General features: G+C 37.6%; 5 protein-coding genes across 5 annotated transcripts; 2 read left to right on the top strand and 3 right to left on the bottom strand.

Annotated features, from left to right (window-relative positions):
- Nucleotides 1-280: 280 nt before the first annotated feature.
- Triagg1_825 (uncharacterized protein) lies at nucleotides 281-1,948 on the bottom strand (the record flags this gene model as incomplete). Its single annotated transcript, XM_062901661.1, has 1 exon — nucleotides 281-1,948. The coding sequence occupies one exon, from the start codon at nucleotides 1,946-1,948 to the stop codon at nucleotides 281-283; it is 1,668 nt and encodes a 555-aa protein (XP_062760049.1).
- An 804-nt stretch (nucleotides 1,949-2,752) lies between these two features.
- Nucleotides 2,753-4,471, top strand: Triagg1_824 (uncharacterized protein; the record flags this gene model as incomplete). The annotated part of the gene is made up of 2 exons (XM_062901650.1): nucleotides 2,753-2,835; nucleotides 2,887-4,471. 2 exons carry the CDS (start codon nucleotides 2,753-2,755, stop codon nucleotides 4,469-4,471), a joined length of 1,668 nt encoding a protein of 555 aa, XP_062760048.1.
- A 20-nt stretch (nucleotides 4,472-4,491) lies between these two features.
- Nucleotides 4,492-5,709, bottom strand: Triagg1_823 (uncharacterized protein; the record flags this gene model as incomplete). The annotated part of the gene is made up of 4 exons (XM_062901639.1): nucleotides 4,492-4,775; nucleotides 4,835-5,215; nucleotides 5,278-5,572; nucleotides 5,641-5,709. The coding sequence occupies 4 exons, from the start codon at nucleotides 5,707-5,709 to the stop codon at nucleotides 4,492-4,494; spliced, it is 1,029 nt and encodes a 342-aa protein (XP_062760047.1).
- A 471-nt stretch (nucleotides 5,710-6,180) lies between these two features.
- Nucleotides 6,181-7,776, top strand: Triagg1_822 (uncharacterized protein; the record flags this gene model as incomplete). The annotated part of the gene is made up of 5 exons (XM_062901628.1): nucleotides 6,181-6,283; nucleotides 6,332-6,459; nucleotides 6,527-6,725; nucleotides 6,773-7,547; nucleotides 7,608-7,776. 5 exons carry the CDS (start codon nucleotides 6,181-6,183, stop codon nucleotides 7,774-7,776), a joined length of 1,374 nt encoding a protein of 457 aa, XP_062760046.1.
- Nucleotides 7,777-8,612: 836 nt separating this feature from the next.
- On the bottom strand, nucleotides 8,613-9,714 carry Triagg1_821 (uncharacterized protein; the record flags this gene model as incomplete). Its single annotated transcript, XM_062901617.1, has 2 exons — nucleotides 8,613-8,929; nucleotides 8,991-9,714. 2 exons carry the CDS (start codon nucleotides 9,712-9,714, stop codon nucleotides 8,613-8,615), a joined length of 1,041 nt encoding a protein of 346 aa, XP_062760045.1.
- Between the last annotated feature and the right edge of the window lie 5,838 nt (nucleotides 9,715-15,552).

Raw genomic sequence — 15,552 nt, 5'->3', positions numbered from 1 at the left:
AACTCCATGTCATATCTCTGCAGAATTCAACCCAGTTTTGATTGAATTAACCAATAGGGTAGCTTGTTTAGCCAGTGTTAATACTAAAACGATGGTAGAGAATGTAGTAGCTTATTTATTTTATGTTTCAAGTTATAATGCAAAGCATCGGAATGTAGGGGTACAGTATTTGCACATAAGGAACAGGACTTTATAATAGCATAGTTAATTTCCTACATATACGTAGCACATCTCTCGTTGAAGAAGGTTACAGTAGTTTTTTATCTACTACTTTCTGAAACTAAATATGTAGTACTTGGGAGTTTGATCTGATGAAATTAAAGGACGCCGATCGGAAGCTGTCATTTAACAAAGATGAAGAAGTTGCACCAAGTTGCATCACCTGTTTTCCAGATCCCCAGCATGGCCATATGGGGAGCAGTGCTGAGACATTGCTATTTGGGTTCATCGTGTTGAAAAAAGAGATGTAAAATTCTTGGGTAACGGCGGCAGCATAGCCTGGAAGCACCCCAAATGCAGCGATTTGTGAGGTTGTGTGGAAAGTTCCCAAAAAAGGCGTCCCGTATAAGTAAGACGCAAGAAAGGACCATGTTGGTACTGATGGGGCTATCTGGTCTACTATCTCAAGAAGACTGCGCCTTTGAAGCGTGAAAATAAAGTCACCAAGTATAGCGGCCAGTCGTTTGTATTCTGGATAGATGTTATTCAGCGGCCCTGTTCTGAAAGGCGAACCAGCCGAGGGATCGTCTGGATAGGTGGCCACCAGATCTTGGACTTGAGACGCAGTGGCTTGCTGGAAGTAGAGGCTGCCAAGATATTCTTCAAGGTCTTGTGTGCTAGTAAGATTCAATTGGTAAACCGAGAAAAGAGTTCCTTCATCTTCCTGGTCGCCTAGCAACAGGGGGACTTTGGCAAATTGGCCTCTTGAAGCCAAGATGTCTGGTGAATCGGGGAGGGTTGTTCCATCTGGCCGTGGTAGGTATGACAAAGCGATGGAATTGTAACTGCTTGAGATGGGAACAGATTCTGTCGCTAATAGGAAGGTGTTAAAGTCTAGAGACCTCAAACATGCGAGAGTATCGTTGGATGTCGAGCACCCGGCGCTGTCAACGACCTTGTCATAAACGATTTGAGCTTTTGTAGAATTGGCAGGCTCCGCAGGGAGGATGCTACCGCTCTCCATCAATGCTGCTCTAAAAAGGGGCTTTCCGTGATAAGAGTAGTTGCCTCCAAAGAGCGCCGTCTGATCAAAGACACTCATAGAGCCTGCAGAGAATCCCCAAAGTGTCACTTTATCGGGATCGCCACCAAATTGCTCAATATTATCAGCGACCCACTGCAAGGCCAGTCGCTGGTCCAATAGACCTAGGTTCGTGCTTCCATCGTCGAGGAGCTCTTTGCCAGCGAGGAAACCGAAACCCCCTAATCGATAATTTGCCGCCACGAAAATGATCGGTGTACCGGAAGCAATTGAGGCTTTGATCAGATTTGTGGAGTCAACTCCCTGTGTTGCTCCAGATTCAAAAGCTCCTCCATAAATGAAAAATACTACGGGAAGCTTGGAACCGCTTGGAGCATACGAGGGCCTCTGGACATTCAGTGTCAGGCAATCTTCGTCTTGGTTTTGTATCACATTCGTTATATTCGTGATGATGTTCAATATTGCTGACGGTAGGCCGCTGGGAGTGTACTGTGAAGAAAATTGGGGGCATGCTTTCGGAGTAGTAGTTGCTTGCACCTCGCCCAAAGTAGAAGTTATGGGTTGTGGTGGCTTCAACCGTAGCGATCCTACTGGCGGTTGCGCGAAAGGTATGCCTCTAAAGCTGTCGATTCCATTACTGCTGGAACCAACAACTGTAGAATAGCGCAAGGCCACGGATGGACTCTCTGCACCAGCCAACTGTGCAGCGGCAAGGAGGAGTCCCGTTAATGTTGTGAGTCTGAACATGGTGGAGACGGCTAATAGCATGAAGTTCCTCCTATGTGAATGGCAAGAACATGAACCAAATAGAGTCGATGCTCCCCAGAAAAGAAGTAGTGACTACTACGCAACTCCTCTACCTATTTAACAGAAGTTGACAACTCTGGAGTTGCTTATTCTCATGTGCCTCGGGTCATGGCAATCCGCAAATGCAGCAAGCTACATGTAGTCAGAAGCAACCGCGGTACAACGGCTCGGTGGAAGCAACATTGTCAATAATTCTACGCTCTTGCATCAGCTGGCTTGGTGTATTCATGGTTTGTTCCTTTTCACCGACTGTCTCGGACTGCTTCTCGGTCGCTTTCTCGGTCGGGGCGGCTAATATCGACTAAGGCCATTACGAAGCTAACACGCAGATGGTACAGGTAATCAATATTTCGTATTTCGTAGCCGAATTCCGTGGTCAGATTGTGGGGATAGCGCGACTCGACTCGGATCCCCCGCATTCCCCCAGGTTTGGATGCATAATCACGATCTCATCAGAGAACAGGCACGTCCAAACGCTAGCATACCCCAACATCCGTCTTCTGCCTGCTGGAAGGTTGTCATTCAACCATCGGTCATTATTGAATAGAAATGGAACAAAGCAAAAGCCCGGCTACGGCCACGACGACGAGCAAGGCAACAATGCCGAAGGCTTGTGACGCGTGCCGTCGGCGGAAACTCAAGGTAATACCACCCGCGTTATCCCACCCACCCTTTAGACACAGCCGTTGATGCAGCTGATAGTGTCCGAGACGGCAAGGGTCACCTTCCGAATCACCATCAGATATGAGGTGTCTTCGCTGCCAGCGGACAAATATCCGCTGTACATACAATGACGAATTCGGAAAAAAAGGACCCAGAACTGGAAGGTGTGTTATTTCGTGAATCTAGAAGGTTGAGTTTTCTTCTAACAGCTGTAGGCGGCTCGAGGCCATTCGGGCCAGCCAAGCGTTGGCAGCAAATTCCAGTGCCGTAAATGCTACTCCAGACAATGATGCCAGTCAACCACATGATTTGCTGCCAAACGATTCTTTTTCGGAGCAATCGCCTGTCCAATTTGATCTCTCCTCCTTTGGTGAAGATGATTCTGCATCGTCTATCGGTCACCTAGACGGTCGTGCTGGAACGGATTCCGCAGATCCCAACCTGGACACAATTCAACCGCCATGGGAGCGATTGGCTCTCGGGACATCTGCAGACATCCTCAATCGAGTATTGGAAGAACACAATGTGGTTCATTTCAGCCATGATCAGCTCTCTATTGCCGCTATCGAAAGCACCGATGGAGTTGCTTTTTCATGGGAAGATATTGTCGCCGAATTGGCATTGTTTTGCCTCAAGTGCTACCAACGTCATCCAATCATTAATTTGGAAACTGTGCTCAACAGGATTGAACGGGGGGACCACGTTTCGGATCCCGCCTTTCGCACGATGCTGCTCTCGATATTTCTCGTCAACGAGGCCAGTCAGTTTCGACACTATCCCGACCGTAGCCCAGCGCGGCTAGACCTTCTTTCAAGAGCGACAGAGAAATCACGGGCCAATTCACCCTACTATCATTTTGCGGATTCTCCGTCTCTAGATACCGTGATCTCTTCACTCTTCCTTTTCATAGCATACAGCGTTCGAGATAAGCACAATCGCGCTTTCCTTTACCTAACAGAGGCCATCGGACTCATGGATCTCGTCAAATACCCCTGTGACCGGATAGAGATAGCTCAATACCACCGTATTGAGTGTTTGCTATTCGTTACCGAAGCGGCATCTAACTCGATATATGGCACCCGGGGAAAGAGAAGACTTGCCAGGATCCCCTCTAGCCCTCCTTCGAAAGAAATGTTAGATGGATGGTATATCTCTGAGCACAAGCAAAAGCAGCTTCCCCCGCTGCTATCTACTCTGCCTTATGAATCGTTAGACAAACGAGCCGCTGAGCTTCTGTACGCTATGACTCGGCTTCATAGCGCTCTTGATACCGCTAGTGTCTCTAGTGTTGAGTTTCAAGACGATATCTTGGCCACCTTGAGTAACGGCGATGACCATAAGCCTTCATGTTTGATTCAAACTGCCGATGTGGCTGTCACCAGACAATGGCAACTGGCTACCCACTGGTGGCATGCATTATCGGAAAATGGATACTCTTCCGAAAGGAAAGAAAACGCGCGCTATATAATACAAATCATTGGCATGACTGCAGTCCAACGCACAAAGTTCCTCCACTCTGGAGCTTGCCGAATAGTAGGTCACGGCAAACTGGCTGCGCTTGCGGATACAATGTTTAAGATTTCATCCGCTCTCGACATATTACCATGCTGTTCTTCCCTGATACGCGACATGATTCACATTGTTTCTAAAGCAGATTGCGAGGGGTCATTTGCGGCTGGACTTAGCCTCATCCAAATCTGTATTGAAGAGGTTCCGCGGCCGGTCACATCTGGCCATGAATTAGAATACGATGGTCAAGCATTTGGAAATACTGATGTAGAATTATTTTCTAGTAACTAATATTGGCTCTGTTGTTCTCTCTAAATTGCCTTTAGTGCGTAGTCCAACGCACGAACTTGGTTTCTGAAGAATTGCCTTGCTGCTAGTGTTGTGGTTGGGAATGTGACCCCATGAGGAACCCCCGGGATAATCTCCAGTTGGGTATCTATACCTGCATTTCTCAGATGCAGGGCGTATGCGATACCCTCGTCTCGAAGTCCATCTCGGCCAGCCACCGTGATATGACATGACGGATGATTAGGTGGAACTTCGGTCTTAAGCACCGAGGCGTATCCGTGCGCGAATTCGGCACCTGCATAATTGTCTGTGGTCACATATTAGATACATTACCTAGTAAGAGGATATTTAGGTTGCTTGACTTACCCCATACTGCTCTGAGGACCGCCAATTGCCCAATGACGTCCTTGTCTATGCGGCCTGATGATCCTGGAGCTTTTAAAACCTCAGGATACAAATCAGGGTGGCATGTAACGGGAACAACCAAGTTAACATGCCGGATTCTAGGAAGATTGTGTTCCTTTGCATCCCGAAGTGCAACGGCTGCAGCAAGATTACCACCCGCCGAACAACCCCAAAGACCGATTCTATCCGGATTGATGTTATACGTCGCCGCATTATCGATTGCCCATTGCACCGCTTGATAGCAGTCGTTGAGAGGAATCGGAAATTTATTTTCAGGAGCGAGACGATAATCGACATTAATCACCACTGCACGCAACTCAGACGCGAAGAATTCCGCAGTTCCTGTGATTGATATTGATATTAGGTAGCCGTCCAAGATTGAGGGGTATTTTGATGTGTCGAACCTTCGTCCACTTCTGGGAATCCGTGAACCCAACCACCCCCATGATACATAATTAAAGCTGGCCGTGGGCTCGAGTCTTTGGTTACCGGATCGTAAACTCGAACTGCGAATTGATTTCCATCCTCATATGTGACCGGAACAGTCTGGGTGTGTATCTTGGAGATAGCGCGTGATCTTGCTTCAACAGGAGGAGTCTTGGGCCAAGTGATGTATTCTTCAACGAGCCACTTGCGCATCTCTACATGATCAGCTGGGTGTATCGTTGCGATTCTTGAAGGGGGCAACTTGAACAATTCCTTATGATTCGCGTCGGATTAGCGCATGCCAAAGGCACATCTGGGTAAATATGAACTTGTGACCCCACCTGCATATAGTTCATGTCCGCATCCGCAATGATGTTTTGGGAAACATCTGACTCGTTATTGGATGGCATTTTCGCACGTATGAATGATGAAATGCTGACAATTTACAATATGCTAATGATTTCGCTCAAGTATCGTGGGAAAATGATGGACAGCTGTGTTTGCACGGCCTGGAATCATATAGTACGCTGCTGAGCTGGGCCACTATTCCCCAGTTGGTCTAGAACGGCTGGTGGGCACATCTCGGTCGCTTGCTCGGTCGCTTGCTCGGTATTTTCAAGATCGTGGAGAAAGCCTGCATTTTTCTCAGAGCCCCCCTGTCTCGTTCGGAGACAAGGACGGCCTGTATTCGCATCACTGGCACTGGATAGATCCATTCCAGTATGTCCTAGTATCCCAGAGCAGCTTTGGATCAACCAATGCGAATTACATATAATACAGCTGGAACAAGCCGCCTGTTCCATAAACGAAATCTCTTCTTATCGTCTACCGATGCTCATCAATAGAAGAGAGTATCGCTACTCTTGTCAATTCTACTGACCATGGACGCAAAACAAACCGAGTCTTCTCACGAAGAGGTTATTCACCATAACCAAGTGTTTCACACGGACCAAAAATGGTGGAATTGGAGGGTTCTCATGAATTGTAAGAACCAAATTCCTCAGTGTTATCAACCAACTAACAAAACCATAGTGACTATAGTCGGCTTCGCTCTTGGCCTTTACGGATACGATAATGCCTTTACTTCGCCATTGGTCTCCTTACCACTCTTCGTGAATAAATATCAAGGTCCAGGATTTGATGGACTTCCTGTTTTCACGGTATCTATACCATTCACCGCCTCCATTTCCTACATGTCTTATAGCTACTGATATCTTGGTTGGAAAGGCACGCAACCTTGATTTGGTCATCACTGTTCCAATTGTAGGCGCCGCGCTTGGAGCCTTCTCCGCCATTCCCCTGCAACAATATCTGGGGAGGAAAGGTGGCTTCCTCGTGGCATATGCAACAATGTGTATACCGGGCTCAATTTTGCAACTCTTCGCCCCAAATCTAGGAGCTCTCGTTGTAGGCAGATTTTGGAACTGTAAGTCTCCTTTGTCAGCTTCTGAGCAGAATCTAACACGAGTATAGACTTTGGAATCAGTGTTCTTACAAATATCGCCCCCATCTATCTCTCTGAACTGGTACCAGCCAGTGTCCGAGCTCGAGCAGTAGGATTCGCTATTGCTGGGAGTGGTGCAGTCTCAGTCATCGCCACGGTGGTAGTGTGGGGATCAGCCAAGATTTTGGACAGAAGACAGTATATTATCCCACTTGCAATCCAGGCGGCGCTACCTGTTCTCCTGTTGGTCTTGTCGTTTTTCCTCACAGAATCACCCATTTGGCTTCTTAGCCAAGGTCGAATAGATGCAGCCAAAGAAAGTCTTACTGCTCTACGCGGCGGTAATTCGTTTCTTGCAGAAGCCGAATTATCGATTGCTACCGTCGCACTCCGATCGACAAGCGAAAAGAAAACAGCTTTCAAGTTCTGGGAGATTCTGAACCTAGCCAACTTGGAGCGAACATTATCCTCTGCTGCGCTGCTCTGCCTTTCACAGGTTGGTGGTCAGATCTTGGTTGGTACATACTCAACCGTCATTTTAGTCCAGAGTGGAGTCTCGGATCCGTTCAAGATAACCATAATCATCTTCTTGATGCAATTTGTCGGCACACTTCTTGGGCCTTTTCTACTTGATAGGTTTGGCAGACGAACCGTTGCACTCCCAGGCTACGTCCTCCTCTTTCTTCTGGATCTTGCAGCTGGCATCATGGCGTGTGTTGGGCTCAAAACCCGACCTGAGCAGCTGGCCCTTGCGGCTCTCTGCATCATCTTCTCCTTTGTTAATTCAATCAGTTTTCAATCGATGTAAGTTCTAATCTGCTGGACAGTATTCCCATTGCCATTGAACTAACTTCGACAACACAGAATATACGTTCTCCCAACCGAAATGCCCACCGCTCATCTCCGAGAGCCTTCTATGACATGGTGCTTATTCTGGTCATATGTGACTGCAATTATCACCACGTTTGCTATACCACAGTTGACTAGTGCAGATGCGTATGTTTTGCTATTCATTCCTCATGTTTTCGGGTGAAATGACTAATAGATGCATCTTTTATGTGCGGTGTAAAGCGCAAACTTAGGAGCCAAGGCTTTCTTAGTATTCGGGGGGTTTATGCTCATCACTATTGTGTGGAGCTATTTCTACTTGTACGTCCCCTTTGCTGTTTCTACAGTCGCATTTTGTGTTTCAGGAAAAGTAAAAGGAAAGCGACTGATTCATCTTTGTTGTTTAGGCCAGAGACTGCGAAGAGAACACTTGCTGAGATTGATGAACTATATGAAAGGAAAGTGCCCAAGCGCCATTGGGCAAGCTACAAAATAGATATGACTGAATCGGAAGCCAAGTCAGCTTCGCAAAACGCAGGCGTAACTGACTGACTTCAATGATTCGTAATAAGCGATTATTGTTAGATGTTGTGTCTTACACAAGATATCTAATATCATTATTTTAAACTCACAAAAAGGCTGTGAACAAGAATTCTCTGAATAATTTGCATTAATAAACATTGAATAGACGACCCATTCAAACAATCTTTCAAACCAGTAGTAAATGAAGTTTATTTGAAACACTCACGTTATAAATGTAAATTACAGCAACAGTTGCTCCGCCAGTAACTGTAATGCTGTAACCTGGACTCCAAGTCTAGAGCAGCTCTCCATGGTATAAACAAGAATATCTCATGTAGTGGAGGATAAGACGCACTAGTGACCAAAGTAATAATTTTTAATAACACAGAAATGATCTCTCAAAGCTACAATTGAAATTATGGTCTCGTGTTCCTTATCGGAAGTTTGTTTTTGCAGCTGAATAATATTTATTTGCGATAAACTAGTTAAAATAAATAATTCATCTTAAAGTTGCTATACTTAGCTACGGGGGTACCACTTAAGGTAAACATCCACAGCCTGGGCCACCGAATCATGAGGGGTTGTCCATCCATCTTGATTGCCCCATTTCTTCAAGAGAGCCAAAGCTGGGGTCTGGTCGGTAGTGATGCTCAACTTGACTTTGCCTGTGAAGTCACCAACCCACTCCTCCTTTGGATATATGTCTCTCAAAATGGCAAGAAAATCGTCCCAATTAACGTTGTTACCCCAAGCCTGGATGCGTTCCCCCTTGGTTTCGGGATCAAGTGCAGCAGCAACATGGAGCAGCGCAGTATCCTTGACATCTACTGCATAAGCTGAAGTCGATGAGTTAGCAATGCCAATTGGACACAAATGAAGGGAAAATACGATACTTACTCGCAGGCATGCCGATTATTTGCTCGAGAGAACCATCGTATAGGTATTTGAGCCAAGAAGATCCTTTGTCGGAATTGTATTTGTTAAGTGGCTCACCAAGGATGGCGGAGGGAGCTACAACATTAAGAGTAAAGTGAGGCTTTTTATCCTTGACAAAGTCCCACACTGCTTTCTCGGCAATAACTTTGCTTGCCATGTATACAACAGGACCTCGGCTAGGCTCGTAAGGAGGCGGAGCCCAGGCAAGCTCGACGGCCATATCATTCCAGGAGTCTCGAGTGACATTCACATTATTTCCAAGTGCTGGGGCGGTAGAGGCCACGAGGGAGCTGGTATAAACAAACTCTTTGACGGAAGGTTCTTTGATCGCGGCATCAAGAAGAGAAGTAACGCCCTTGACGGTCTGGGGAATGACGGTATTGGGGTCAGGAGAGAAGCTGACTACCGAGGCGACATGCTGGATGATCTGAACCCCTTTAACGGCCTCCTCAAAGGCGTTGTCTGCTTCAAGATCTGCAGCCAATACCTCGAAGTCGCCACTCTGCGCATAAGTCTTGAACAGGTCGTTGACGAGCCAGGGATACAGCGATACATCGCGGACCGTGCCTCGGACCTTATAGCCATGCTCTAGGAATTGCTTCGCGACATGAGTTCCGACGAAGCCGTTGACGCCAGTAACGAGGACCCAGGAGCCTTTAGCGACGGTGACGTTGGACGAAGACATGCTGGAGAGCAGAAATTCCTGGTAGTGAATTCGTATAAATGATCTTCAGAGTGTGAGAAGGGATGTATTGATGGTTTGCGAATGATTTCCTAAAATAAAGGGATGGGTTTCAAGCTGTCTTAAATATCTCTGAGGGAGACATCCTCTATCTAATTTTAACGAATGCTCGGAGACTAAAAACTCGTAACTCAGCCGTGGAAGACACAAGAGATACGGATACAGTAGTGGATGGCATATGATTACGCTTTCAACAACTATTTCCTGACAAATCCCAATTAATAATGTACATTGCGCGAGTATAATATTTACGGTAGTTGTATACGCTGGTCTAGAGTAGAAGTAGTAGACTTCTCTGTTATTGTTCAACGAAAAGCCGAAAAGCCTGTCAAGCTCAAGACCGATTGATGACTAAAAGATGATCCTTAAACTCTCTTACTGGTGAGTCGAGACGGAGTTAAGGCCACCTTACGGACCAATGATGTTATCACAACATACTCGGGTCGTTAATTACATTTTCCTAATTTGGATTCAAGAGCAGCCTCATGTTCACTTTAATGCGTATTGACAAGAAGTGATGTCCCACAATGTCAATTGGTATCCCCGTAGCCTGCCGGATTGGGAAAGAGCAAATCTTGGCTTTCTCCTAGCCTTCGACCCACACCATTCATGCTTAGCTGAGGCATCACAGGCAGCATATTGATACGAATACACAGCTTGCGGTGCTTAGAAATCAGCAAAAGACTTCAGATTGCGATACTTACTTTTCCTAGACACCTTATGTTCTATTTCTCTATGGTCGTAGAGATCGCAACTTATCGGACCTCCGAGCTGATAAATGTACCTATGGAAAACCAAAGGCTCCCTATGGGTATACAAAGCCCCGTGTATATAATTTATCTATAAGGAACACCTTGAAAAATCCCAGTAGGAACACTGTTTATGACTCTAATGGCTATCATCTTTAGGCTAAAAAGATCGTATCTGTCACGATGTTCGTTTCTTCTTTGGGTATGCCTTTCCAGGCTGTCAACGAACTCGATGCAATTATGCCAAATCCATATCTGCTTCATATCTCCTTGTGTTTCTTGTTTCGTTCCGATACGGTCACTGTGATATTTGGTCCTCTATTGGTAGGGTCTCGAAAGATGCCTTTCTCGTGCTTTTCGCGCCTCATTGTGTTGTAGTATCTAGGGTAAAATCTGCTCTTGTCAGGCATTTTGACTGCTTTGCAACTGTGGGAGGCCATTGCTAGCATGTTTTGATGGGCCGAAACGTATTAGTACAGAATCGTTGCCCTGTGATAGGGTTATTAGAACCATCGCAAAGTCTGTCATTCCTCTGCGACTCTGGATTAGAAGAGGCAACAGAACTGCGACTGCCAACAGAAGAGAAAGGAGAAGATTGGGGAGAGCTCACTTCATCTGATCAGCAAAGTCAATGGCTGAGCTTATGGTAGATGTTTCATCAACTGGTAGCGTAGCAATCATATCATTCGGATGGCCGACGCAAATATTTATTCCTTGTCAGGATGAGCAGAAAGATCTTGAGTATATCTCTCGGGCATGATTATTGCTGTTCGAGCTTTAATATGTCTCCTAGGGGCTATTCAACCCAATGTGAAGTGCTAGGATCCAACTCTTGAGCCATCTTTGAAGTGAGCGAATGTTTGAGCCTTATGTGAATGATTAAATGCCATACAAGGAAACAAAATGAACTACAGGTGATAGCAGACACAGATTATCAACCACCTCTGCCAGAATTGGATCTTCAGTAAGCGGCAATTGATATATAGGTTGCTCAAGTAAGGGGGTTGTCACGACCGACCCCCCCGTAACGGGCCAATGCCTTCTAAGCGACCGACTTTGTTATTATAATTGTTACATGATGTGTATTATTGGCATAATCTTATGGCCTGTTGACCTAATAGGTAGTATACGGGCTATGTTAGGGCTTGTCCGGCTGGGCTATTACATTAAGGGTTATATAGGTAAGGGACTAAGTATAATATAGGAAGAAGCTTGCTCTATCTATACCTTATAGGAAGGAAAACTAACCTATAGGTAGGTCCCTAGAGGTTATATAACCTTATATTCCCTTAGCTAAAAATAAATATAGTTTTTATATAATATTTATTTATACTTTAAATATAATAATATTTTTATAAATTTAGTAATACCTTAATTAATTATTTAATATATTAATACTAAAGTATTTATTTATTTTAGTATAAGAGTATATAATTTTTTATATAAAACCCTTAATTTTTTTAAAAATAATTTTTATTATTTTATAGTTTTTTATTATTTATATATAATTTTTTATAATAAGGTATTTATTATTTATTACCTAAGTATAATTTAAATAAATATTTTTAGTTTTTATTATAATAATTATAATAAAATTTAAAAAAGTATTAGTAAAATTACTTATAACTTTAATAATTAATATTTTTAATATTAATTTATTTTTAACTATAGTAAATATTAATAACTTAATTTTATAATTAATTATTATATTAAGGGTAGTTAATAATAGTTTAATTTTATAATTAATTAGTATTTAATAATCTAATATTAATATTTTAAATAAACTTTATAAAAATATTTTATTTATTTTAAAAATATTAAAAAATATTTTTATTAAAATAATTATTTTTAATATTTTTAAATATATATTTTTTATTTATATTTTAGTTTTTTTATATTTTTTTATTAATAATTCCTTATTTATTATTATTTTAACTTTAGTATTATTAATAATTTTAACTTTTATTATTTTTTTATTAATAATAATAGTTTTTTTTAGTAATTATTTTAGGTTTTTCTTAAGTAGTATTATATTTTAAAAATATAATAATATATTTTAGTTATTATTATTAATATAATAAAATATAATAAATTATTTTACTTTTTAATATATTTAATTAAACTTCTTAAAGTAATTTTTAATAATTATTTTCTTAAACTTCTTTTTAATAATATTAGTAAAGGCCTTAGGAGTTTTATTACTAAAAAGTACTTAAAGTACTAAGTATATTATTTATAAAATAATATAATTATTAAATATTTTTTTTTATATAATATAATATATATTATATAAACTTAATAAGTTATAAAAATTAATTATATTTATAAACTTTATATTTTTAATAATAATTATAAGCTATATATAATTTTTTTATTTAAATAAGTAGCCTATTTTTAATATATTTAAAAGATTTTAATAATATTTTTATAATCCTTAATACTTATAGTAAAGTTTATTATATTTAGTTTTATCTTAGGTAATTTAATATTTATAATTATTAAATACTTTAATATTAAGTTTAAAAACTTTTACTAAGTTATTATTTTAGGTTATTTATTATTATTATAAATAAGGGTTTTTTTATATATTATATATTATAAAAAGTTAAAAAAAAGTTAAAAAAAGGAAAAAAAAAAAAAAAAAAAAAAGAAAAAATAAATAATAAAAATAATAAAAAATAAAATATTTTTTATTATTATTTTAGTTTTTATTATTAATTAGTAAATAAAAAAAATTTTAGTTAATAACTAATTAGTAGTTATAAAGTTAAAAGTAATAAAGCTAATTTTTATTTAGTTTAGCCTTATTTACTTATTATAATTATAATTATTAAAATTAAAAATCTTATAATAATTATAATATATTAAGCCTTAATATTACTTTTAGTTCTTAAGTTATACTTAAATAACTTATTTATTTAACTTTATATTTTATTTTATTTTCTTTTTTATATTATAATATAATATCCTTAATAATAAATTTGGCAATTGATAGGGACGCATGACTGTTTTACTAGGGACGCATGACTTTAGGGATGCATAATAGTTTTCTTTTATATAAATAAATAAAATAATTTTATATAAATTTTTTTATTTAAAATTTAATTATATAGCTATTTATAACTTTAACCCTAATTTTTATAACTATTTTATTTAATTTTATATAAAATAATAAAGAAAAGTTGAAATTTTGCTTATGTAATTCCCTTAGTTTTTTCCCTTTTTTTCTTTTATATTTAATTAAAAATTAAGGATATAATATTATAAGGTAAAAAAATTATATATAAATAACTTAAAAAATAAGCTTTATAAATATATTATTTTTATTACGTAATAGTAAAAACTAACTTAGTTATTTAATCATGCGTCCGTAAGGTCATGCGTCCGTAGTAAAAACGTCATGCGTCCCTATCAATTGCCATAAATTTTTCTTTATTATTAATGTATAATAATTTTAGTAACTTTATTAATTAGCTAAAGCTAGAATATATTTTTAAATACTTAATATTAAATTTATTTTTTTATTATAAATAATTAAGTAGTTTTAGTTAATATCTTAGGTTACTAATTTACTTTATAACCTTAAATAATCTAGCTTATTAATATAAAAGTTTTATTTATTTATAAAAATAATAACTAATACCCCTTAGTTTAATAAGCCTTATATATATTAAGTTACTTTTTTTAATTTTTAAAAGTTTATTATACTTATAATTATAATATATTTTTATTTTAGCTATAGTAAGTTATATAATATTTTATATATTTAACTATATATTTTAATAATTTTTTATATAAGTATTAATAATATTAGCCTTTTTTTAAAGAAAAAGAAAATAAGTTACTTTTTTATTATATAATAGCTTAAATATTATATATATTATTATAAAATATATAAAAGTATTAAAGAAGTATATAATATATAGTAAAATTATTAACTAATAATATTAATTATATTTACTTTTTATTAAAGTTTATAATACTAAAATAATAGCTTAGATTATTTTCTTAATTTATTTATTTACTTATTAATAATATATAATATTAATATATATTTTAATATTTATTATATAATATAATAACTATTATAATTATAAAATAAATTTAAAATTTATATTATATATAAAAGTATATAAAAATCTTTAGTTTAAGTATATACTTTTAATATATATTATTACTTATTTTTTTATTATTTAAGTTATTATTTCTACTAAGTAATAAATAAACTTAATAAATTTATATATAATAACTAAAATAATATTAAAGTTATTTTTTATTAATAATAATTCTATAATAAAATCTAAGTATAATATTAAAAAAGAAGTTTATAATATTAAGATTAATTATATATTTTTATATAGGCGCCCTTATTTTAGCTTAGTTTTTTAATATTCTAAGTAGTTTAAAATATAACTTATAATTTATTTTCTTATATTATAAAAAAAAACTATTTATTATAAAATTCTATAAAATATATATAAGCTATTATATACTTTACTATTATATATTAATTAATATACCTTTTTTATTATATTATTTAATAAATATAAATATAAATTATCCTTTATATTATAATATAATAATAATATTTACTTATATAATATAAAGTTTAATAAAGTATTAGTGCCTTTTTATTTTAATTAGTTTTTTATAATATTATATATATAATAAAAGGTTTTATTTATTAATATTACTATTATAATTTATTATTAAAAGTTTTTATATAAGAAATAAAGTAGCTTAAGAATAAACTTAGGTATAGTTTTATTTACTTTTATTAAAGTATATATAATAAGGGCTATTTTTATTAATATTTCTAAGCTTATATTATTATTTACTATTATTTAGGGGATTATAATATCCCCCTTTACTATTACCTAGCTTTAGGTTATATTTTAAGTAGCTAAATTTATATTTTCTTAAAGTAACTTTATAACCTTTTTTACCCCTAAGCTTATTTATACTTTTATTTATAAATATATAATAATAAGGGAATTAATACACAGGCATAATACTTTTAATACATAGGCAT

This window comes from Trichoderma aggressivum (assembly GCF_033847375.1).
Source record: "Trichoderma aggressivum f. europaeum strain CBS 100526 chromosome Unknown scaffold_002, whole genome shotgun sequence".
Lineage (NCBI taxonomy): Eukaryota > Fungi > Ascomycota > Sordariomycetes > Hypocreales > Hypocreaceae > Trichoderma > Trichoderma aggressivum.
This window is presented reverse-complemented; position numbering and strand designations above follow the sequence as displayed.